Source organism: Bactrocera neohumeralis, unplaced genomic scaffold (genome assembly GCF_024586455.1).
Source record: "Bactrocera neohumeralis isolate Rockhampton unplaced genomic scaffold, APGP_CSIRO_Bneo_wtdbg2-racon-allhic-juicebox.fasta_v2 cluster10, whole genome shotgun sequence".
Classification (NCBI taxonomy): Eukaryota; Metazoa; Arthropoda; class Insecta; order Diptera; family Tephritidae; genus Bactrocera; species Bactrocera neohumeralis.
In genome coordinates, this window is record NW_026089623.1 from 2,180,324 (window position 1) to 2,206,440 (window position 26,117).

At 35.1% G+C, this 26,117-nt stretch overlaps 1 protein-coding gene across 1 annotated transcript; it reads left to right on the forward strand.

The window, feature by feature from the left end:
* The first annotated feature begins 648 nt into the window (after window positions 1-648).
* On the forward strand, window positions 649-24,609 carry LOC126765043 (uncharacterized). The gene is made up of 4 exons (XM_050482626.1): window positions 649-850; window positions 978-1,430; window positions 1,503-1,994; window positions 24,530-24,609. The coding sequence occupies exons 2-4, from the start codon at window positions 1,316-1,318 to the stop codon at window positions 24,607-24,609; spliced, it is 687 nt and encodes a 228-aa protein (XP_050338583.1). The 5' UTR covers window positions 649-850; window positions 978-1,315.
* Window positions 24,610-26,117: the final 1,508 nt, after the last annotated feature.

Here is a 26,117-nt window from a genome sequence, read left to right on the forward strand (position 1 = left end):
GCTCAAAATAGCAAAAATCATGTCCAATCGACCTCTAAATTAATTGCTTGGCGATAAAATTTTCATTTAATTTCTAACAGCAGGCATTTCTCATTATTCTTACAGCATCTAAAACATTGAAGGTAATCTTGATCACTGTAGATATGACCGCCTTGTGTAGTATTAAATGTTTTAATCGTGCATTTGAGGTTAAATTCACCAATCTGTCCATAGTCCAAAATGCCTAAAGGACGCCGTGCGAACATTGGCCGCCGCACAAGACATGCAAGCCAGCAACAAGTTTATTCACAGAACTTAAGCGAAGAAAGACAAATTTCAACAAGAGAAAATGCCCAATTGAGAAAACGCGTGAGGACACGAAGATCATTGGCATCATACAATCGTTTGGCATTCCAATATGATCCCACTGCGAACTACAGTGACGATGAAAATTTAGATATTGGACAAATGACGACTATTTTATGCTTCAAAGTCGATAGTTTACGTCTGCAAATTTGTTAGGCTCAAATGACTCATTTTTCGTTAGACGAATTATTAGAAATTATAAGTAAAACGCACTGCGCATTGATTTCACGCGGAACACGTTTCTGTCGAATTGAACACTGAGTGGGCTCGAAACCATCGGTCAAAATGAAAAACCGCGTATCTTCGAATTCGCGTAAAACGGGGTAGCGTAAGTCGGGGTATTACTGTACTTACACCACCACAGCCACTGAAACCATTGTTTGATAGAAGTGATCCCGATTCTAGCCATTTTCTTCAACACATCCTTGAATACAATAACTGCTTTCGCATGACTTCCTTTGGAGCTAATATCATTCGAGAAGACGGATTCATGCCGACTTGCAAGGTTAGCGATCATCACACCAACAAAATGAATTGCTACACATAACAACTACATATACACCACACACTACACCATCACACGATCAGAAGTGACACCGTATTCTTCAACAAATGATTGTATGCAATTACAGATACAAGGACAAATATATCATTTGCATGGTTCAATGGTGCCAAGACCAGATGAATCAATCATCAATTTCTGCAAATATATTTCATTTCGTCGATGGTGGATCAGCTGAATGTGCGGTGCAATATACAGGGAACACAACAGTTAAAGAGACAAATTATTGAACAGTTACAAGCATTTTTCCACCAATAATAACACAAATATGTCATAAGAGCGGATTGTTCCCCAACAGGTGAACATGTGCGAAGATTCAATGCACCAACCGTTAATGATGTTGCTGCAATTATTGTTGGCGATCTAACTAAATCGCGAGACATTGTCGTTCAGCGAAGAAGCAATATCATGCATCGTGTAAACGAGACACATCGTTTGTACGATGCGTTACAATATCCAATCATTTATTGGCAAGGGCAGGACGGATACGGCATCACGTTGAAGTTGGTCGATCCAATTACAGGTACAATATTCACACACTTATTATTGCTATTATTGGTTTCCACTAATAATTCATTTAATTTTGCATTTTCAGGCGTATCAACGAATAAAAATCTAAGCGCAATGAATTACTATGCATATCGTATGATGATTCGTACAAATGAGGAGAATGTCATTCTGAAGTGCTGCCGGCTATTCCAACAATTCGCTGTCGACATGTATGTCAAAGTCGAGACCGAACGTTTAGCGTTCATCCGATTCAATCAGGCAAAGCTACGATCTGAGGACTATATACACTTGCGTGATGTTATTCATTCATATGGTGATGTTCAGAATATTGGACTTATGACGATTCTCCCATCATCTCATATCGGAAGCCCACGCCACATGCACGAATACGCTCAAGACGCTATGACGTACGTGCGAAATTATGGAACTCCGGATTTATTTATTACGTTAACATGCAATCCGAAGTGGACGGAAATTGAACGTGAGTTGGAACGGGGCCAAAAACCGCAAGATCGCCATGACATAATCGCCAGGGTATTTCAGCAAAATCTAAAGGTTATGATGGATGTTCTGAAATGTAATTTTTCCTTTTCAAATAGAAAACCAAAAAAAAAATGATTCTTAGCTTTTAATTACCAGACGAAATGTTACATAAAACGATCCAATTTGATGGCGAAACGGAGTTCGCTGGGTTTTCTAGTTAAATCATATAATTTTCACTGTTAAGAAAAATTAAACCACCGTTGATCTTGTAATATATATATATATATGTATGTATATATTTACATATAATTCAATAACGGCTGAAACGGTTTGGCTGAAAATTGGTGAAGGTGTATTTTGGAATCTCGGGACGGACTCAGGTTACGAAAATAATTTTTCAACTAAGTTGATATATGCGAATATGAAGCTCACGATAAGAAAAATGAAACTCAGAGATTTTTATACTCTCGCAACAATGTTGCTAAGGAGAGTATTATAGTTTTGTTCACATAACGGTTGTTTGTAAGTCCTAAAACTAAAAGAGTCAGATATAGGGTTATATATACCAAAGTGATCAGGGTGACGAGTAGAGTCGAAATCCGGATGTCTGTCTGTCCGTCCGTCCGTCTGTCCGTCCGTCCGTCCGTCCGTGCAAGCTGTAACTTGTGTAAAAATTGAGGTATCATGATGAAACTTGGTACACGTATTCCTTGGCTCCATAAGAAGGTTAAGTTCGAAGATGGGCAAAATCGGCCTACTGCCACGCCCACAAAATGGCGGAAACCGAAAACTTATAAAGTGTCATAACTAAGCCATAAATAAAGATATTAAAATGAAATTTGGCACAAAGGATTGCATTAGGGAGGGGCATATTTGGACGCAATTTTTTTGGAAAAGTGGGCGTGGCCCCGCCCCCTACTAAGTTTTTTGTACATATCTCGGAAACTACTACAGCTATGTCAACCAAACTCTACACAGTCGTTTTCTTCAGGCATCTCCATATACAGTTCAAAAATGGAAGAAATCGGATAATAACCGCGCCCACCTCCCATACAAAGGTTATGTTGAAAATCACTAAAAGTGCGTTAACCGACTAACAAAAAACTTCAGAAACAATAAATTTTACGGAAGAAACTGCAGAAGGAAGCTGCACCCAGTCTTTTTTTAAAAATTGAAAATGGGCGTGGCCTCGCCCACTTATGGACGAAATCCATATCTCAGGAACTACTAGACCGATTTCAATGAAATTCGGTATATAATATTTTCTTAACACCCTGATGACATGTACGAAATATGGGTGAAATCGGTTCACAAGCACGCCTTCTTCCAATATAACGCTATTTTGAATTCCATCTGATGCCTTTTCTGTATAATACGAGTATATACATTAGGAACCAATGATGACAGCGGAATAAAACTTTACAAAAATACGGTATTTGAAAAATATGTAAATGACGTATAATGAAATCTCGATTATCACTTTATCATGCGAGAGTATAAAATGTTCGGTGACACCCGAACTTAGCTCTTCCTTACTTGTTTTTCTTTGGAAATGGCGTTCACACCAAGTTTACAGTATGGCTGAAAGACTATCAGGTACGTCACTGTGTACTTTTTCCAACCACCAACATAGTCGGAAAAATCGTTCTCTCTAAAATTTAGGAGCATGTAGCACTACAAAACTAACATTATAAAATCAATATTTGGCCTAAATTGATTTCTTGGTCGTTCATAAATGATAAAGTAATATTCTACATAATAATAATTCTCCATACAAACTAATTGATCAAACTCATATCCCTGTCTGGAAAACTATTTTATTTGACAAGATTGTTATTCGAAGCAGCGCTATAACTTCCGCATAAATTGTTCAGATCGGACAACTTTACCATATAGTTGCCATACAAACTTATTGCCACTGGCGAAGCGAATGAAATTTTCAGCGAACACGCAGTAAATTCGCCGTGAAGTGGCAAAAATGAATATTTGATATTGTCCCTTACGGATTTGTGAAATTCTTGTCGCTGTAACTGTCAAAATTTGGCGAACGATTAACTAATTCGTGAGTTATATTGTAAATGGAAAAAATGTTAAAAAGTCTTAAAAATTTTAGAATAAAAAGAACCAACCGGAAGTAATTCGAAGGTAGGGTTATTGGAGAAAAATTCTGGGCTAGCCATAGGAAAAGCGCCGTTTGGGTCCACAAAAAATAGGATGGGGTTGTGGGAAGGTATTGCAGCTGAGTAGAATAACATTGGCTCTAGTGGAAGCAAATGGAATAAGATAAATAATTACGATTGCATATACATATGTACATATGTTTGTATGTATGTACATAAATATACCCGTATTTATTTGCGTATTATTTAGGTTTGGTTGGACTACAAACTAAAATTAAAAAAGTGAGTGTGCTTATGACCGCACGACTGAAGTAAAACTTCTTTCGCTCTATCTATATGTATATATATATGAATGTGTGTGTACAAAATATACATGTATGCACATATACATATATTAATTTCCTACAAATATTTAAATTTATTTTACAAAACATACCTGCACAGAGATCATAAACAAATTTTTTATGTTCTTGTCTCACATGCCCAAGAATATGAAGAGACATAAATATGTATATGCTCCTTATGATGCTCCCAACAACAGCATTGTGATATTTTCATGCTTCAATTTTTCTTTCAACTTGGGAATCGCAATGTATGCAAATATACATATATGCTTTTGCGTTTTGCCGTCGGCAATTCAATATTGACATGTTAACATAATTATGATTTGAGTATAATTTTGTATGAATGCATGCATAGTAATATTTATAGTCAATTTGGACTTGCATATCTAATAATTTTATTTAATTTTTACATAATATACTATACTAATAAATATTTTTGTGTTATATTATATTTCCTACTAATAGAAATTAAATTGATCACAACAATATATACAAGGCATTTATGAGTTTGATGGAATACCCTTATTGTAGGCCGGAATTCGCTTCGCAATTTTAACATTTTTTGCAATTCTCTCACATATTCTAACCGAGAATATGAAGAGACAGAAATATATGTATTTACGGCATATGATGACATGGCATATATGCCGAAGCAGAGAATAGGCAGAGACAGAAATATGTACACTCCCAACGAAGAATTTCGTTTATATTTATTTCATTTTGAACAGCGAAAAATGTGTACAAAACACACCTCTCGCACAGAGAACATAAACAAATTTTTTATGCATGTACATATTTACATCTTCTATCATATTAATCTTTTGTCTCTCCACATGCTCATATCATAATCTTATTATGTATACGCATGTGCGCATTCAGAAATTTAAATCATGATTTTATAACTTATCAATATACATAATGTATTACATGCGCGCGCATTGATCTGCATGTTCTTGCATTCATATATATTTATATGTACATACATATGTATATTTGCATACACTTCCGAACAAATAATGCACAAGCATACAAAACATACATATGTATGCGTACACATGTACACATGTACCAGCAATTAGCGTTCGCCTCGCCTGATCACACTTTTCGTAACGCGTTCGTCAGCTTACTCCCCAAGCCAAGCGCGCGTAAAGAAGTTTTACTTCAAAAAATGCAGATAATCCGATGGAGACTATAGCCACAGGGGGAGGGCCTTACACTCAACGAAGCTTAACCCCTTTAGAGCTGGGCGTGGACGAGTTGCTCAGCTTTCAGCAGGCCGTCAATCCAAGTGGAACCACTGCAGCTGAAAATTCGGAGAACCTATAAGAAATTCGGAGAAAAGCAATCGCAAACGCAAAAAAGCATTGCCATACTTTCCAGAAAATTAATTCAGGGGCAATAAATACGGGTGTTCAGACCACCTTTGTTAATTCGTTAGTCGTTACTTGGTAGTTTTTTACGTTGGTTGTGTTTTTGTAAAATTAACAAATTATCGTCGTCATTGCGAAAAAATACATTTGCTGTCTACTACAAATTAGGTTTTGACAAATTTTTCAAAGGTAAGTATTTAATATAATTGAATCAGCTATTTTGAAACAAAATTTACACCCACCACTGATGTACAGCAAAAAGTATGTTTACAGTTAAGTGTTTTAACCAAGTATCAACTAACGAACTACCAGATTAACAAGTTCGGTCTGAATACTCCTAATGAAATTGCAAGTTATACTAGGAAAATATATGAGTTGAAAAAAGAAAAATTGGTCTGGAATTGGTAATACCGTTGTTGACAATCAAATCGAAAATATTTGCCTTTTAAGCAATTATGGCGATTTGGCTATTTTTAATTTAAGGGGGTACTCTCATGTGAACGCATACATTTTACCACTTTTTAGGAAAATTTTTTTTATGCGACAACAAAATTCAATCATTTTAATTTTTTGATATATTTTTATTTGTATCTTGAAATGTACAAACAAAATTTTTTTTTCGTTTTTAACATTTTTAATTTTTTTTTTTATATCAAAGTAGTCCCCAACAAAAAAAAGTAGTTCACTGATCATGGTGATAGCGGCTGTTCATGTTGTCTGAAATAAAAAAATCGAATGGACTCAGCAGTTCTGCGGCTATCGTCCCTACCAATTATAATAAATTTCACTAAAAAAAAAAGCAAAAGGTCGAACTCCAAAAAAAAGTCACGAAAATCTTGTTTTTTTCATTAAAAATCGTTTAAAAAAATATGAAAAATTTTCGAAAATAAGCAATTCTGGTAGGGACGATAACTATAAATGAGGAGAAGAACATATGTATGTAAATTTTAAAGCAATCGGTTGAATACTTTTTTTTTAGGACCATGACAGTTTCAGAAAATGATGATTCGAGAAAAATGCGTTTAAAGTTTCAAGAGCTGCAGATTTGTCATGGCGCCTGGTAGACAGTCGCTTACGACACGTCGGCGACTATGAGCTGTAACTTATCAAATACTATGAATTTCGGTCTGAATTTTTCACAGCATGTTTTCAATGGGTTTTACTGTCAAAATATACAAAAAAAATAGATTTTTTGAAGTGATTACATGAGAATACCCCCTTAAAAATTGAGATATCGTAAAGAAACTTGGTACTCGTAATCCTTGAAAAAAATGGGTTCGAGTTAGTAGAAGGGCGTAGTCGAACCACCGCCAGGCCAAAAAACGCTTTTAAACCAAAACTTAAAAAGTGTCATTACTAAGCCACTTGTGTATCAACTATTTTTTTTTAAATCCGCTCTCTAACTGGTTAAATGTATGTACATGTCCTTCAAACCACAAAAGCTAACTCAACAAAACTTGCGGAGGAGAAGTCTTTCTAGCATTTCTTTATACGTATACATTGTGAAAATTGATGAAATCCGATGATAACCAATCCTCACATAATAGATATGTTGAAAATTACTAAATATGCGATAACTCACATAATAAATGAGCCACAGGCAGCCTTTATGGGAGTTGGGGGGTATTAAACAATCATTTCAAAAGTTGTAATTTTATGCATACTCTCCACACATACTTTCTCGTTTTTGAGGGGGGTCATTAAAAATGAGTAAAATGAAGGAAATTCGAACATGAAAGTGTATTTTTTGTATTATTGGTTTTTGTTTCTAATTTAATTTAAAAAAAAAAGGCGTATATATTTTACTTTCTGTGCTTCTTTATTGAGTCAGAGCTTCCCTGCAAAAGATTACATAAAATTTATTTTACTAGTTTTAAATTATCTGGAGAGTTACGTTCCAAGCTTTGTTTAAAACTTCTTATTGTTGCTATTCAGTGCGATTTGTAATTGTTAATTAAATCAATTTTTAGCATTTGTGTCTGAAATGAAATAGACTTGCAAGAATTGTGGACTTTGGCCTGATGATGCTAGAAGGCAATCTATTAGATGATACACTTTTCCTTATCTTTTAAAAGTAGGCATAAAATTTTCTTCCCTTATTTCTTTCGCGCCCAATGACGTCATTTGAAAAAGATTATTCTACCTACGTATGTATGTAAGTTGTTTAAAAAATGTGCAGATTGGCTGTGGCGGATCCTTCTTATTGGGGAGATGGACTTTTTCAGAAGCACAGCACATATGTACCATTTGGTTCATCGGCCCAGTTTTAGTAGAACACTGAAAGCCAATGCGCACTTTCTTCGATTTGCAGGACGATTTTCAATTTCTGTTAAAGATTCTCCATCACGACGTGTTTTTGATATCCTCGCCTGGGAACTATTTCCCGAAAGTTGATATCTAGTCTTTTGGGCATTTTAAAACGAAAAAAAGGTACACTGTGCTAAATTATTTGCTTAAAATCTATAAAAATGTAACTGAAAAATTATAAAAAGAGTCGCTAAGCTGATTGGATAGTTAAAAGTTACAATAAGTATATTATCTGTGAAAAATTAAAAAAAAAATGGATTTACATTGTTCTGAAAAGAAAACTGATGTTTGGTTCTGAAAAAACTTTGTTTATTTAAAAAAAAAAACTTATAATTTGGGTTGAATTACCTGCTATACGAATGTAAAGTGTACATATATACATTCAGTATAGAAAATATATATTATAGCAATATTTGCTTAATTTCGCACACTAATGCTGGGTAGTGGATCGACCACGCGACTGAGCTTTTATACCGGTGGCATTTATACATACATATATGTAAATATCGTTTTTGAAATGAAAAAGTACTTTATTTCTTGACATTGACTCCTCTCCACTACCCCAGTGATACTTACCTACACTCACTTCACACTCCGGGAGTTAACAACAGGTCTTTCCAACGGAGTGGAGGTTTTCCTGTTCCTCTGCTTCCCCTGGCATCAATATCATCGGCATACACCAGGAGCTGTACATTCTTATAAAAGATTGTACATTGTCGATTAAGTTTTGCAGCTCGAATTATTTTCTTCAAGAGCAGATTGAAGAAGTCGTGCGAAAAGAGAGTCGCCTCGTCTGAAGCCTCGTTTGGTATCGAACGGCTCGGAGAGGTCCTTCCCGATCCTGACGGAGCTTCTGGTGTTCCTCAACGTCAGTTTACACAGCTGTATTAGTTTTGCGGGAATACCAAATTCAGACATCGCGGCATAAAGGCAGCTCCTTTTCGTGCTGTAAAAAGCAGCTTTGAAATCGACGAAGAGGTGGTGCGTGTCGATTCTCTTCTCCAATGTGTGGCGCATGGTGAATAATATGTCGGTTGTTGATGTTCCAGGTCTAAAGCCACACTGTTAAGGTCGAATAACTTTGTTGACGGTGGGCTTTAATCTTTCACGCAATACGCTCGATAGAACCTTATATGCGATATTTAGAAGACTTATCTCACGGTAGTTGGCGCAGATTTTGGGATCTCTCTTTTTGTGGATTGAACAGAGCACAATTAAATTCAAATTTTTGGCCATGCTTTTGTTCAACCATATTTTACAAAGAAGCTGATGCATGCTTCTTATCAGTTCTTCGCCACCGTTTTTGGAAAGCTCGGCCAGCAATCTTTGTTGTTCTTCAAACGGGCAATTGCTATTCTTCATGGTTGAATAATGAAACATCTGCTCCATTGTCATCGATTGGGAATCAGGTTCACCTTCTCCTGCAGTTATGATTTCACTACACTTTTACTACTTCTGCGGGTTCTACAAGAGTATTCTCCGGTTTTGAAACCTTCTGTTAGTCGCCGCAATTTTCGTAGAATTTTCGAGCATTTCCCCTGTCGGTCAGCTTATCAAGCTCTTCATACTCACGCAACTCTCGGTATCTATCTCATCCCGCACGTGTTGTGATGGATCATAACGTTGCGAGGTAGGCAGTTGTTTTCCCTCCTCTGCGACACGATACTCCTCATCGTACCAGCTGTTCTTATGCGTTGTCCGAAAACTAATAGTTTCGTTTGCAGCTGTACGTAAGGAGCTTGAAGTGCTTCAAGACTCTACTCGCCTCAGTCTTTGTCTCGCCCATCGTATTTCTTGGACGGCGATGATGATGTCAGCTTTCACTCTAGCGAGGACGTCAACCAGCTGGTCAGGGGCACCTCCCCATTAAAGGGACCGGACACTCCAGGTGCTTGCCTTTAAATCGTTATCCTTAGTGCGTTTGCCATGGTCATCATCAAAAGGGGGTTCTCTTATCCAAGTCTGTTTATGCTTTTTCATCGCTTTTTCACTGGTAGTGTTTTTACGTGGCGGGTCTCAAACCCAGTGCACAACCCTGTGATGTTTCGCCTTCTCACTTTAGCTCGCCTTCAAACGGATGTTTTCTGGCTAACCAGAGGATACTTGGTCAAAGACCGGAAGTCGTGAGCTGCTTGAGCCATATGTAAAAAAATCGTTTCTGGGCACTCCCAAGTGAATGGCAATCAGACAGCTTTCCTCACTTGCGTGAATTTCTACGTACTTGTATGACTCCATCTCTACATCGATTATTATTTTTACCGGGCATCTCGACAAGCAAAATATTATTTAAAGTTGGGCTGGAATGTAGGTAAGAATAATAGGTGTATACATATGTATGTGTGCATCTTGTAGGTAAGTTTATAGCAGTGGTGCGCACGCCTCAATACTATCATTTTACGTTTGCGCTGCACAAACATTGCTATAGATTTTCGTACGTACCTAGCGTACGTGTTCAGCCGCTTTCGTGTGCGTGTGATATTTTTCGCAGTAGCAGAATTATCAGTCAAACACGCGTGTTTGGATTTTTATTGCGTTGAGCGCCACTGGTTTATAGTTAATATTTTAATGGGAATGTTTGCATATGTGTAGATATTTTTTTCCGAAATTATTACCCTTAAATAGATCAATGAATATTCTGGAAAAATTGTCGAAATGAGTATATATAAAATGATAATATAGTATATACAAGTATACGGATAATATATGTATATTGGTATTAAAAGTGCAGTAATTCGAATAAATAGTAGTAACCTACACTTTTTTCATGTTCTTCAAATTTTTCAAGAGTTCGAACCTGCTCGACGTCATTTTGAAAATGAAATATCAAATGCCCACATAAAGAATTTCCCAACTGTAATAGCAATCGATTTGACAGTTGGTATGCTATAAACTTCTGCCTGTCGAGTTGTCCCGTTATGGTGCCGCCTAACCTAGCAGCTTGAGCGGCCAGCATGCGGCGACCATGCGATATTTTTCAAATAACTTTGTTCATATTTTTTAAAATGATAAAAACACTTATTGTGACAAAACTATTATATTAGCCGTGTTTTATTTGACCACCACAAGCTAATAGCTAAATCATGGACAAATAAAACGCACTTAGCTTATTCCATATATTCGCTTAAAAATTAATTGGGTTGGTAATGCGGACAAGAACAATCAGCTGATATACAATTTAGTTTAAAAATTCAAATTTGTAAACGGAATATTAATATGCTATACAAATATGTATATGTATTTATTTTAGTTACTTGAGGTCTAGAATATAAAAAACTGAAAACAAGTGTTCATATTTGTCTTAATTTCAACTTAATACTCATCCAAAAAATCTGTAATTTTGGTTTGTCAAAATGAGATTTCTCGCTTTGCCAACTACCTTTTTTTTCTGGTCAAATAAAACACGCTTATTGTAGTTAGACATATGTTGTTGCGACATTAGATGTGTAGATAATTATATGGTCTGCAAATATATAGTACATTATTTTTATTCTACCAAGTTGTTCAATAAGCTTTGTCGTTCAATAAGAGAACGCGGGCTAGTAGCACCAAAATTTTTTTTGTTTTGTTGGTATACTCCTAAATCTGTCAATTTATCCTTTTTTTACAAGGGATTTAGTGTCGCCGTGTCACAGTATTTTTTTACAATGGAAAAAATTGAATATCATGCAGTGATAAAATTTTTATTTTTGGAAGGTGTAGGGCCAAAAGAAATTCACCAACGAATGTTAAAAGTGTATAATGATTGTTCACCTACAATTAGAATAGTAGAAAGATGGGTTGCTGAATATAACGTGAAGTACGTCCAAAAAGCGGAACAACAACAGAAATCATAGCCAAAATACAGGATATGGAAGATCGTTGATTGACTGAGAGAGATTTAGTAGAGTCTCTACACATCTCATTAGGCAGTGTGAGCCATATTTTAAGTGTAAGTTTGGGTTTTAGAGCTGTGTGCACAGTGGGTGTCGCATTCGCTAGCAATGGAACAAAAACACATTCGAATGCGACTTTCTCAGCAATATTTGGAGCGTTTTAAAAAGGATAAAGTGGATATTGTGCGTCGATTCATCATAATGGATGAGACTTGGGTCTATCACCGAGAAATTTGGTTTGTGGATTATTTGCAAATTGGTAAAAAAATGAATTCTGAATATTATTGCAACCTTTTTCATCAGGACAATGCATCGTGTCACAAGAGGATTTTGACAAGGGCTAAAATCCATGAATTAAAGTTCGAATTGTTGGAGCATACACCGTGTTTGGCCCCAAGAGACTTCCATTTGTCTCCAGAACTCCAAAAATGTATGCGTGGCAAGCGTTTTTCATCAAATGAAGACGTCATAACGGCTGTGGAAGCGTATTTTGCAGACTTCACTTCAGGAATGGGATCTACAGACTAGAGGGTCGTTGGAGCAAGTGTATTAACATTCAGGGAGATTATACAGAATAATAAAGTGTATTTTGAATTATAAAATTGTGCTTTTCTTATCGAACGACAAAATTTATTGAATAACCTGGTATAATCAATAGTTTTGTCGGCGCACGCGATTTATGAAAGGTTTTTGACAATTTTTTCACACCTTGGGTTACATTATTGGACCCTAACTTTTTGAAAATTTAATACATATAGCCTATGCTCACCACAGATGGTGTAGCTTTCCAACAGTGAAAGAATTTTTCAAGTCGGTCAAGTAGTTTCGGAGCTTATTCAATGCAAACAATCAATAGTATTGTATATAGTATAATAGTAAAGATAATGCTAAGATACCATTGAAGGTACTAACTGTAGCAACGTATGCAGTATGTAAATCCAATCGGATCCGTAAATGAAAGTGCTAAATTTGAAACAACGCGGTTTGATAGGGAACTTGAAATAGATTGCTACATTCTTCGCGGTTTATCCTCCAAGTTTTCCAATATAAAAAAGTCAACAGCTGACAGCTAAAACCATTGTGCATCCAGCATTCGGACATTTTATGGCGTTTTTTTACTGTGGCAACTTTTCTTAATTAAAGAAACAACAATCATTAACTGGAAAAATAAGGAAACAGCGAGAAAAGCAACGATACTCATAGCAGCCGGGTGCAAATTTGATTGTGATTCTTCAGAAAGAATCGGTCGATCTAGCAAAGGTATCAAATACTTATGTTAGATACGTTTCTTATAACGTTCCGAAACCGAAGACAAAATGTAAAATCTTATTTACTGCTTGATAGATAGATTTAAAGGTCTTTTGGATAAAGATAACGTCGTGTGACGTTTGAAGCTTAAAGATGAACTTGCAAATGTCAAAAAACAGCAAATTACCGACTACTGCATTGAAAACGTTGAAGAATTCATAGTTTTCTTCGCATATTCTACACTTCCTGTGACGAATTCGAACTGTGGATGCTCTTTTTTGACACTTCGCCGCATTGAAACGTGGCTAACGACGAACATGGTTCAAGATAGATTGATCGGCCTGGCACATCGAATTGTTTTGTGAAATTTTTCTATTCAATACATGAACTGACTACAGTATTTTTGAATATATTGAAATAAGGTATGTCACCCGCAGATCTACGATTTACAATGTGTTTTGTTTTCAATTTAGTAAGATTTGATATAAGAAGGTCGATATGAAATTTTTCCACAATGATATTTAACTCTATGAAGACTACAATATTTAATATAATAATCTTGATGTTGCAAGTAAATGTTTTTAAAAGAACTATTTCTGGATCCGCCTCTGGTATATAAAAATCAATAAAGTTATAAAGTAGAACTTTACACAAATAGTGTCCTCAAGGTATTGAATCATACGCCCAAAAATTGTCGAAATCCGATTACAACTTATGCCAAAAATGGGTAAAATCGGATCAACACTCCTCATATACATGTATATGACATAAATATTTTCGAACTTCTGATTCACTTCATACCGCATCTATGACCAAATATGTAAAAACCTTAATGAAATTCAGAAAGAATGGATCAATTCACGGCGTTACTTTCATGTTCAATTTCAAGTCAACCCCCCAAGGTATTTATTCGGCTTTGATCTTTATTAGTTGCAAGAGTGTGAAACGTTCGGTTACACCCGACCTTAGCCTTTATTTACTTGTTTTATAATAATTATGAGCTATGAGCAATTAATTATGTTATATGTTAAATTTTATTGTAAGCTGGTCAGTTTCAAATATTTTAAGACTTTTTTTCAAAGCTTTTGGAGGCGAATATAAAAGCTGGCATCCTCCTATACATAAATAAACAAAATATTGATTGTGATATTTTCCGAAGGTACTTAGCAATGAGGAAAGAAACGCATGGAACCTTTTTAAGCAGTAGTGCATGGTTTCTATGGAAATTAATTAAAGTTGAAAATATGACGGTAATAAGGGAAACTTCTACGGAACACGACAAGAGATGTTAAACCGTTAATTTAAAAAAAAGGTAGTCTATTTAAAATGTCTATTGTAGGAATGAATGCTAAATGGATGATGGATATCTTTTAATACATTATTCAGATGTCAAATTTGTGTATATTTTTATTGATTTAAAATTTTCCATAAAATATACATAAAAGCAAATGCAGAATTTATTTAATCTTATTCTAATTTTGAGCTATAATAGCAACATGTATAACCCGTGCCCAAAAATGTTTTTCACCGGTGTTATTGTTTAAAGCAACGCTACAAACTCCGATCAAGTTTTTCAGATCGGATCACTGTCATTTAAACTGATCCTTCAAAATCAAGACAACCGTCCATACCTTTTTCCTATAAAAAAAATGGACCTGTCAGGGATAAAATACCTTCGATGCAGCCGAAATTAATATTTTTACTTGTTTAATTTTTTATGGTATTTCGTCTCAGTTTCTATATGTTTTATAAGTAACAGTCTCTAGCCGCCATTCTAACCCAAACGATTCTTATAAATTGTTGGTACTGTTGCGTCTCATTTTTATTAACGCAGTTTCATTTTATTCGCTGGAAGATAGAAGATGGTTTTGTATACAGTTGTAAGCAGGAAGTAAAACATATGTGCAAATTTTATTGGAGAACTTGTGACTCCTGAAAGTAGGGTAACAAAAGTAAAAGTAAAAGTAAAGGTAAAAGTTTTCTTCTCAAAAGTCCACGCACGATTAATTAAAAGTGGAATCCAGTGTATACATGTACATAGGTGTGTATACATGAGTCTTGCGAAAAATTTAACCAGTTCAAAACTAGCGCAGAACTTTCCCATTAGGAAGTGAAACTTTTTCAATAGTTAATGTCCTACAAAACTCCGATTACCCATTGGAGTTTAGACCGCGGCCAAGCCCAAACCTACCCAGTTTGCGTCTTTTCTGGCCTGGGATGAATAGTAATGACGGATATAGTTGTTTTCGGATTTGTGTAAAATTCCGTCAGTATATTCGGTAAGGTTTGCCATTTCATCATGTCACGTTTCAATTTGGTACAATGCTTGGAAATTGTTAAAGGTTATTATGCAAATTCACGTTATGCGATGGCCTCTTTTTTTTGCATCGAAAATAAACTTCTTAGAGGAGGCCCATTTCTGGATTAATGGCTCGTTAACAAACGAAATTGTCGCTATTGGGTGAGTTAAAACTTTGTGTGGTTCAGGAAACGAAATTGTATCCTCGAAAATTGATCTTTGGTATGGATTGTGGTTTGGCGGTATTATCGGGCTTTATTTCTTTCGAAATTCAGCAGTAATTTCGGGAAATGGTCCGGGCGCCACTTGACGCCAAGATCATATATTGTATTACAGGGGTAGGTTAAATAAAGGTTTATTCCCAAGAATTTTGCAGACTAGACTATACCTAAAATTCTGCACCGAGTCATTGAATATTGGCCAAAACGGGTGGAGATATACAAACGTAATTATTTTTAGTAGAATCTTCAAAAGCACAAATTGTCAAGAATACATATTTGGAGAATTATTGAGTTTAAAATTATATGTAGTATATATCATTAAATCTGCACGAGTACATCAATGATGAGAAAATTTGCAATTACAAAAACTTTTTTTAGCGAAATTATGCTCTCGATGATATACTTATTGAAATGATCACTAAAAAAATGTAGTAACATCATCATTGCTATTTCATTGAGCGTAACCACATCTGGTTCAGCGCTGTATAACATAGTGAAACCCACCATGCTAAATTGTTTGGTCCACCATATACTCTTATTACACTAGGTCTAGCAACATGTTGCTACAGAGTTTAATAGTTTTGTTCACCTAACGGTTTTACGTATCACCTAAAACTAACAGAGAGATATAGGGTTATATTTAATTATATTATAAATAAATAATCAGGATGACGAGACGAGTTGAAACCCGGTGACTGCCAGTCTTTCCGTTCGTCCGTTCAAGCTGTAATTTGAGTGCAAATAGAGATATCTTGATGAAACTTGGCATACGCGTTCCTTAGTAAAAAAAAAAGTTCGTAAGTGGACGAAATGAAAACATATAAAATGCCCTAGCTAAACACTAAATCAATATATAAAACTGTAATTTGGCACAGTGGATTGCAGTAGCAGGGAGCACCTGTTGGCAGTTTGAAAAAGACACTAAAACTACAATAACCAAATTTGCTAAGCGCAAGTATTACAAATAGAAGCAGTTAAAATAGATGAAATTGGAAGATAACCAAAACTACTTAAAGAGCAATAAATCAGTACATAAATAAACCAGAGACATTAAATTTTATCTTCGAGATGGGATGAGAGGGCGTAATCGCAGCCGGTGAAACCACGCCTACTTCCTATATAACGCAATTTTTTAACTCCATTTGATTCTTTTACTTTCTAGCACACAAATCAAGAAGTAATTAATATAACAGTAAAAAATTTTGCACTATAGATTCCTTTAAAGTATGCCCCATTTGACCAAAAATTGCTCAAATCCAAACAAAACTGTTCAAGCCTCAGGTTCCGAATATGTGGACCATAGTGTCTTTAGTTGACTTAAAATATCGGTCAATGTGCGAGATATATAATTGAAATTCAGAGAGAATCTTACTTGATAATAGTTAATAAGTGTCGAAAATGGGTTGAATTGGGTCAAAGTTTCAATGAGCCCCCATATACCTAATATAAAGATTTTCGAACTTTCGTGTGATATTTGAGTTATCTGAATAAAAATTACAGAACGTTTTTTGCTCTTAACAGTTTATTTTTCGCCTAAAATACATTAAATTGGGCTAGCCCCCATATAACTAATATCAGGATTTTCGAACATCCGGCTGACTTACTCCATCTTATTGTAAGTGAGGTACTTTATGAAACCCAGGAAACATTTTTTTAGCATGTGGCATGATTATAGTTAATATATAAAATCGGGTCAATAATTCAACTCCCATATACTACGTATAATGATTTTTCTTTTTCTAACAAATCTTTTACCTACTTGTTCGCCAGTGTATGAGTTATATAGAGTAGGTCTATATATAAAATTATTTAGATTCCGATCCTTTCGCTGACGTTTTACATCTTATTTATTTGATTCTTCCAAGTTGCAAGGATATAAAATGTTGGGTTGCACCCGAACTTAACCCTTCCATTACTTGTTTTATGTAAGATGAACATACAAGTACGTTATTTAAAGTAATTTATCTCTTTTAGGGGGAAATTTTGTAGCTGCAGCAATGTTCCTCTCGGCTTGAGACAATTTCTACAATTGCGCTAGATTGTTGTATTTGTTGCAGTCATCAGTGAAGCTATATAAATAATAAATTTTCCCATAATTTACTGAAACTATATATGTTTAAAAATCAGTAATTCACTTACCAAAAAATAATTGCTGGATTGATGCTCTCTTTCGAAGAAGTTTACAAACTTTTTCACTTCTGAACTGACATCATGGTTATTTTCCCAATCGGAGCATATGTATTTACTAATTTGCCATATTTTATTACGTATTGGCAGTTTATCTGGTGGTATCATTACAATAAAAAAAAAAATTACAATGCGAAGCAGACGCTAAAGCGGTTCGTTTTCACGAAAACGGCTTTTTTAACACTGATTTAATACACTCATTAATCTTCTTCTTTTTTAAAGCGTAGTCACCGCTTACGCGGTTATAGTCGAGTTAACAACAGCGCTCCAGTCGTTTCTTCTTTTTCTGTATGGCGCCAATTGGAAATTCCAAGCGCAGCCAGGTCAGGATATTATACAATTGTGTGTGTACTGCGTCGAATATTTAAATTCGCTGAACTACGTAACGTCGAATCATCAGACGAAGTCATTGCGCATGCCTCCGCACCATATAGCAGGACGGGAATAATGAGGGACTTATAAAGTTTGGTTTTTGTTTGTCGAGAGAGGACTTTACTTATCAATTGCCTACTCAGTCTGAAGTAGCACCTGTTGGTAAGAGTTATTCTGCGTTGGATTTCGAGGCTGATATTGCTATTGCTGTTAATACTGGTTCAAAAATTAACGAAATTTTCTACACCTTCGAAGTTATGACTGCTAACAGTGACGTGGGAACCAAGTCGTGAGTGCGACGACTATTGTTTGATGACAGGAGATATTTCGCCTTGCCTTCATTCACGACCAGACCCATCTGCTTCGCTTCTTTATCCAGTCTGATATAGACCAACAACCAAGAAAAACATAATTATTAACTTTTGAAATGGTCCAAGGCAGCAGAATGTGCGATTAGGTATGTAACCAGGACTACTTCAAAGCATGATCCATTTGAATCACGTGGTTTTTAAATTTTTGCAGGAGTACGGTTTATATTGCATACCTTTAAATAAGTAAAAATTTACAAATTTAATTCTTTAGTACTGTCAACACACTCAAATAAGCAATAAAATGTGTCAATATTTACGGTTTTCTCAAAAAGTTAATTTTGTATAACCCAACAAATATAAAAATGTGTCCTGCACATATTTCCATAGGAGTTTCATACAACAATGGTTGTTATTCCTTGCGAAAAACCAAAAGTGTTGCTTGCTTCTGCTCAATATCTCTTTTATGTTTTGTGGTAAAAATATAAATTTTAATGAAAAAGAAGAGTTGTCAAGTATCGTTTATAAGTAAGTAGCATTAGTTTCAAACTGGAATTGTTATAAGATTATTTTAATTTTTGTTTAGCAATTTTTCAATTACCTAATGTCTATTCCTTGAAGAAAGGGGAACGGAGAATTATTTCGGGCAGCATAAATATATTGTTTAATAATTCATTATTTCATTAATTTGTATAATCTTGTAACATGTTGCTACCGAGTTTATAGTTTTGAATCACTTAAAAATAACAGAGTGGGATGTGGGGTTAAATGTAAAAGTATATACTAAGCGAAACAAAAAAAAAGACGCACTCAAAATATTTTGTAATTTTGATGTTTAAGGTGAAAAATGTTCGATTAAGTACATTTCACAAATATATGAAAAATATTTTATTAATATTTTACTAAGAAATATTTTTATATTATAATTTAATTTGGTAATGTTTCATTTCAAATTAAAATACGCACAAAATAGTTCAATTTTGTAGCAAAAAATTCGTTAAAAGAGGTATGTTAATTTGTGGTACTTTAGCGTTTATGACACGTTTTACTCTTTTTGGGATAGCAATTACTGATTTCACTCACACTTCTTCTATTTTTTACCAAAAGTCAACCGTTGTTTTGCGTTTCTTTTTACGCGTTTAACGTGTATTAGGACCCTTACGTTCCCTTGGATTGGGATCCGGACGCTTAATGGCCAATCCAAAGAAGTGTCCAAATCTCCATTTAATTTTCCAATCATAAAGTAACTAAAACTATTTAAGCCACTACGTACCAAATATGTGGTACCCAGTACCTATAGTTGATTTCTTACCGTATCGTTCAATAGGTGAGATATAAATAAAATTAAATTCAGGGAGAAGTTTTTTGTGAAAAAAGTATGTCTGTGTGTCAAAAACGGTTTGAATCCGGTCGATTTTCGAACTTCCTGGTGACTTGATACCGCGTATATCGGTCAACATAAGAGAGCGTGATTTACTGATACCAGTGTATCTTTGTGGCCTATGTCGATAAAATAGTCACAACAGAATATTTTTAGGTGTGATAAATTTAGTGGCATAGCTGATGATTTTAAGCTTTGATGGATTTATGGTAAGCGAAAAGAATGAGAGTGAGCAGTAAAGAATTATAGTTAATCAGTTGCAAATGCGATATGTTACACAGAAATGCAAACTCATACATACATACACATATAGTACATTTGTTTGCATCAGTTTTGTAACAGTGTCCTTAAGAAGGTGATAAAATCTTTGTTCTACGTGCTGATAAATTTTTTCAGCTGCGATTGTAATGAAGTTGTATATATGAATAAGAGTGATGGGGTCATGGTGTTGATAATGAGAATGAGATTATATGTATAAAGATATGTGAATGGCTTGCCTGTTGACTGTTGTGTAGTCGCGGAAACCAACAACCAAAGGTATTGATGATGGCGATAGTACTATATTCGAACTGTTTTTCTACCACTGACGACTTGAAGGTTGTGCGTTGCTAATCTTAATTACTTTTGTTTAATTACTTTGACGCATTTTTGCCCGAAGTAACTGCGTTAGTCAAGGTAAAAAGTTGCTGTAGTATTTTATAGGCGATAGCTGGTTTTGTGGCTGAGTGCGAAGACCAGGTAATGTAGCGTTGGTGGAGGTTTCTTGTAGAAAGTATTCACAGCCGTAGGCCTCAATCAAACTTCTAGCGCATGGTGTATTTTATTCATTGCACTTCATGTGCCTCATTTGCCATCAATTTAAATAAACTAATAAACATTTTTTTCTGTTTCTAGTTGACCCTTTTGGTTTTATGCGGTGGAAGTGAACCTTTACGTTAATCGTGAACATCTGCCTCCCACAGCTTTATTAATGTGTGTTTGTTAAGAGAGAAAAAATATAGCCTACCTAAAGGAGAACAAGCATAATATACATAACTTAATTATAAATTTTGAATTTTGGTTTTGTTTTGAACACATTCTTTCCGCGTAAATGTGCCACTGTCATTAAAGTGTGTTCAGTTCCATTCTGTTATGGCGTTCAAAACCAACTTGAGATGGTAAGATGATACAATTATTGGAGGAAACAAAATCGTAAATAAAGATTTTTTTCTGTGAACAATAAAAACAAAAATTTAAAAATATCTTTAAGCCGTTTACTTGCTTGCTAAGTTTTCCTACTACCCGCTCCCCACTGTTGGGCTTTTTATGGAAATTTTTTGCTTAGTAGCATAAATTATAATAATAGGAATTTTAGGTTTGCAGCAGTATTTCGCTTTTGCGGCCAATTAACATAATAATGATGCAAACTTTCATCTAAAGTATCTTGGTGACTTCGTTCTCTGTTCCTTTAGGTTTCTAAAATGAGGTCTCACCTCAGCGTAAAAACAAGTTACCTGCTTTGGTTCGAAGGCCGTCAAGCTTTTACAGCATTTAATACCGCTTTCCTGTAAGTGTTCATTTACGCTAATTGACAACTTACTCTTAATAACTCACCCTACTACGAAGCAGTGTTAAAATAAAAATCGTGGAGATAATTTCGTCTTATTTATAAATTAAAATTGTGTTTAATTTCATTATACAGAACGGCATATGAATACAGGATAAGGTTTTTTATAGTTTTGAAATATAGTTGGTTATAATTTGATTGGCAAATTTCAATGAAACTCGAAATCTTAGACATGTATGTATATAAAAATGAAACGCTGTTTCGTTATGTACGGACAGATCGTCCGAAATACAACACGGAAAGACGTGAAAATTTACACAGCTATTCTTTTATTCCCGCAGAGAGCTTTTTTGCAAAATCGCCGTCGATTTTACAATTTTATTCGATTAACCGTGCGATTCTGTACTGTGATACAGTCTCAAGTCTCTAAATTTGAGATTTTAAGTTAGAGACAATTTTTGAAAATATATGTTGACTTTGTTTCATAATATTTACGAAATTTATTTTTAATCTTTCGTGTTTGAGTTGCTTCCAAAATATAAAAAACGACAATCTCTATTAAGTATGTTCAAAATGGCATACAAGAGTTATTTTATTTTTGTGACCTGCTAGCTATCAAGTCTCAAATTTGAGGCAATATTTTGAGACTAACGCTAGAGACTGTTTAGTGAATAGTAACTAGTCTCAAATTGAGACTTTACCTCAAAATGTCACAAATAGAGACTAGAGACTGGTTACAGAATCCCGCTATAAATAAATTTCAACTCAAGACAATGAAATTTAATTTCAAAATTGAGAAATTTTTTTTTCGCAAATATGATTGTTTGTCGAAAATGTCAAAATCTTGTTAATAATCTTTGATATTTATTTAAGGGATTAACTGCGAGTGAAGCCGTGGAGAAAGCTAGTAAAGTGTATATTAGATGTTATAAAGTATTAGTGTATTCATCTAATTGTTTATTTTCATAAAAAACTACGGTTTTGGCGCTGAGTCTGAACTAATTACATTAACTTTTGACAATAATCAAGTATACTGGAACATGCAATGAAGATAGCTTACACACTGAAAGATATGTTCGGCATACATAAGGTCTGCTAGAACAATGAAAATCGTTATACATTGTGACAAAAAAATATCCATTGGAAATTAAACCGAAAATATTTAATTGTTCATCAATATTTATTTTGTCGCCGCTTTAAATTCGCACCAGATGTAATACACTTATGCCATCTATTTTTCAGTCCTTGAAACAATTTTTATAATCACTTTTTGGGATGGCCTTCTGCTCCTTCAGCGGATTTTGTTTCATGGCTTCGATCGACTGTCTCATCGGCAGTTATAGCACTCTTCATGAATGTGGGATCGGATTTCGCATGATTAAGCATGTCCAAAGAAAGAGTACCGTACTCTTATCAAAAAAAATTTAGTTCATTCACTTTTATCGGGGTGAGTCGAGCAAGAACCCGCTTCATACCCCATTCGAACGGACTCGTGAGATCCATTGCCATTGCCATCTCCCTAACACTTACCTGACAATTTTTAAGCACCATCTCTTTTACTTTTTAAATATTTTAACCAGTTGAAGAGGCCGAAGGTCGTCTAGAACGAAGAATGCCTTAAGGACAATCCTACCAACTTAGCAAATTTTTTTTTTTTTTTTATCATTTACCCGAGGAATTTAATTACAATTTCCGGTTGCTTTTTTGTAATTTAACACATTTTAGATATTAAACTATAGTAATTTTCACTTAGCTTTACTTTGATATCATTTTAGTACATGTTGATTGCCATTGGGAAGTTTGAAATTCTAATATTAGATATATCAACATATGGACGATAGCGGAAGTATTGTCCTAATTTTACCCGTCTTTTGCACTAGGACACCATAGTACCAGGCGTTTTCTAAGTCTTATTTTTATATCTTAGGGAGTGACCACTATTTTGTTTAAAAAGTCAACCATAGGCACTCAGGACCACATATTAAATATTTGGGAAATTGAAAACTTATGATTCGATTTCCTCCATTTTGAAACGTGAGATGTCTTATCTTAAGAGGCCTATCCCTACCAAGTTTTATCCAGATTTTGAATTTAAAAAAATATCATCTTTCCAATACTATATGGTACGACACAATGTGATTGGTAGCACTGGAGATATACGACTGCAACGACATCTATTGATAAAATACGAAAAGCCTTTTTCGATTACCATATACGAGTATCTTCTTTGACGATATCACCCTTTCAGTAGTTTTCAACACAACTGTTATAGTAGGAATGAGCGTGGTTATCAACTGATTTATTCCATTTTCATACTCCAAGAAGAAACTTCTTCAGCAGGTTTTGTTGAAATAGCTTCAGTGGTTTGTAAAATATCATTATATGATCAACTCGTTTTGCCTCATGACTTTTTATATATGTATATGGTATAACTCCAAGACTATTTCGATTAGTTTAGGTATGGTGAACAAAAGTATTTTATTCCGTAAAACATATTGCGAGAGTATAAAATGCGATATTTGTCGAAATAATAAAATGAGAAACGTCCACTTTAATTAAAACTGTAGTAATATATCATTAATTTTGTGAGGTATCTTTATGAAATTAAATAGGCGTTTTACTGTTATTCTATATTCTTTCTGTTGATTTTATCTGTCTAAGGCTATCAGAGCCTTCTTCGATTCAGCTTTTATATCTTCAATTGAGTCAAAACGATGTCCTTGGAGTGGTCATGTGAATTTACTACCCAGAATACCCAGAAATTAGACGAAGGAAATCAGGCGAATGCGGTGGTTGCGGCACGATATTAGTTGAAAATGTTTCGAAATGATCACGAATAACCAATGTTCAATAAATTCAGATATAGTAAAAATCGAAGAATTCACTTAGAGCCTTACAAAACGGCGGGTATTTCAAATTATAATAAATATTTTGACGTGCAATTTAGCACATATGTCACTAACAGTACTACTAACTTACAGAAAAATTTACCGATTTGCAAAACACGCAAAGTATAAAATAAAAATTCACCTTTCAATTTTGTTTTACCACTAGCTTGGATTTCTAAGCAGGTTAGCGATCCAAAGAACTGTCGTTATGGACTAGCTCGTAATGAAGACTACAGTAAATTCTAAGTACGAATGAAAGAAAATTACCAAATACCAATGTAACAAGGTACGGTGCAAAAAGGTTTCCCAAAAAAATATTTTACTTAATAAAGCATTACATTAAAAATTGAGTTTTTTTTATTTTAAAATATAGATTTATGAATACAATAAACTTTTATTCATTTCTCTTAATATTGTGATTTTTTTCGATTTATCAATAAAATTCAAGTTTTATGAGCACAAGTATCTTCTCAGTACAGGATCTGTCGAATATATTACTCCATGTGAGGGTCGGTAAAAAAGAGTACTTACATAAGATCCCCAGTAAGGGTCGGTAAAAAAAAGTATCCATGCTAAGTTATTTAATTTTTTAAGGCAGCTTTCCTTTGAACGCCATGGGATAATATAGACCAAAATCACTGTATTGGCTATACTATTTATAGGTTTTTTAAACTTCCGTGATTGATCTGTAAACGAAATAAATTAGAATTTTAATTAAATAAACAATTTTAACTGTATTTACGTCTAGCCGCAATCCCCATCAAAGCGAAGTTCTTCAACATATTGCTGATTTGCGCCCACGCTACGACAGAAGACAAGGCGCACATACGAGAGCTGCCCCGCCACGATGTCAAAATCGTGCTTGCCGACATTAACGCCAGGGTGGGGTGGTTGACTCGTACCACTATCTTGTTGTAGCCAAAATACGCACCCGCCTCTGTGCAGCAAAATACGCACGTCAACAAACACAAGGAAAGTTCGACGTCGAGAAGCTGCAATTACAGACAGCCGAACGATTTTCTACTCGAGTTGCACTACTGCTCTCTGAAAGCACTCATCAGCAACTCAGTATAAAAGGACTGTGGGACGGCATTTTAAGCTCCTTCCGCACAGCTGCAAACGAAAGCATTGGTTTTCGGAAAATGCAAAAGAACAACGGATACGATGAGGAGGGCCGTATCGCAATGGAGTGAAAACAGACTGCCTACCTCGCAACGTCATATTGATGAGATAGATACCGATAGTTGAAGAGAGTCGGGAGATGCGTGAGTATGAAGAGCTTGACAAGCTGACCGATAGAGGTTCTACGAAAAGGTGCGCCGACTAATAGAAAATTTCAACATCAGAGCATACTCTTGTATAACCCACAAAGGTGATCTAGTGACTGATGCCCAGAGCAACTAAAATTATGGAGGGGTCACTTTTCAAGCCTGCTAAATGGAGTGAAATCATAACACCAGGTGATGTCGAACCCGATTCCCCAATCGTAATTCGAAGGGCAGGATTGCCGGCCAAGCTGTTAAAACACGGCGGCGAGAACTGATAAGAAGTATGCAACTGCTTCTTTGTAAAATATGGTCGAACGAAGGCATGCCTGACGATTGGAACTTAAGTGTTCTCTGCTCAATCCACAAAAAGGGAAATCCCCACAATTTGCGCCAACTACCGTGGGATAAGCCTCCTCAACATCGCAAAATAACCGTAAAGAGAGAATTGCCCACCTCTTCGTCCATTTCAAAGCTGCCTTTACGAGC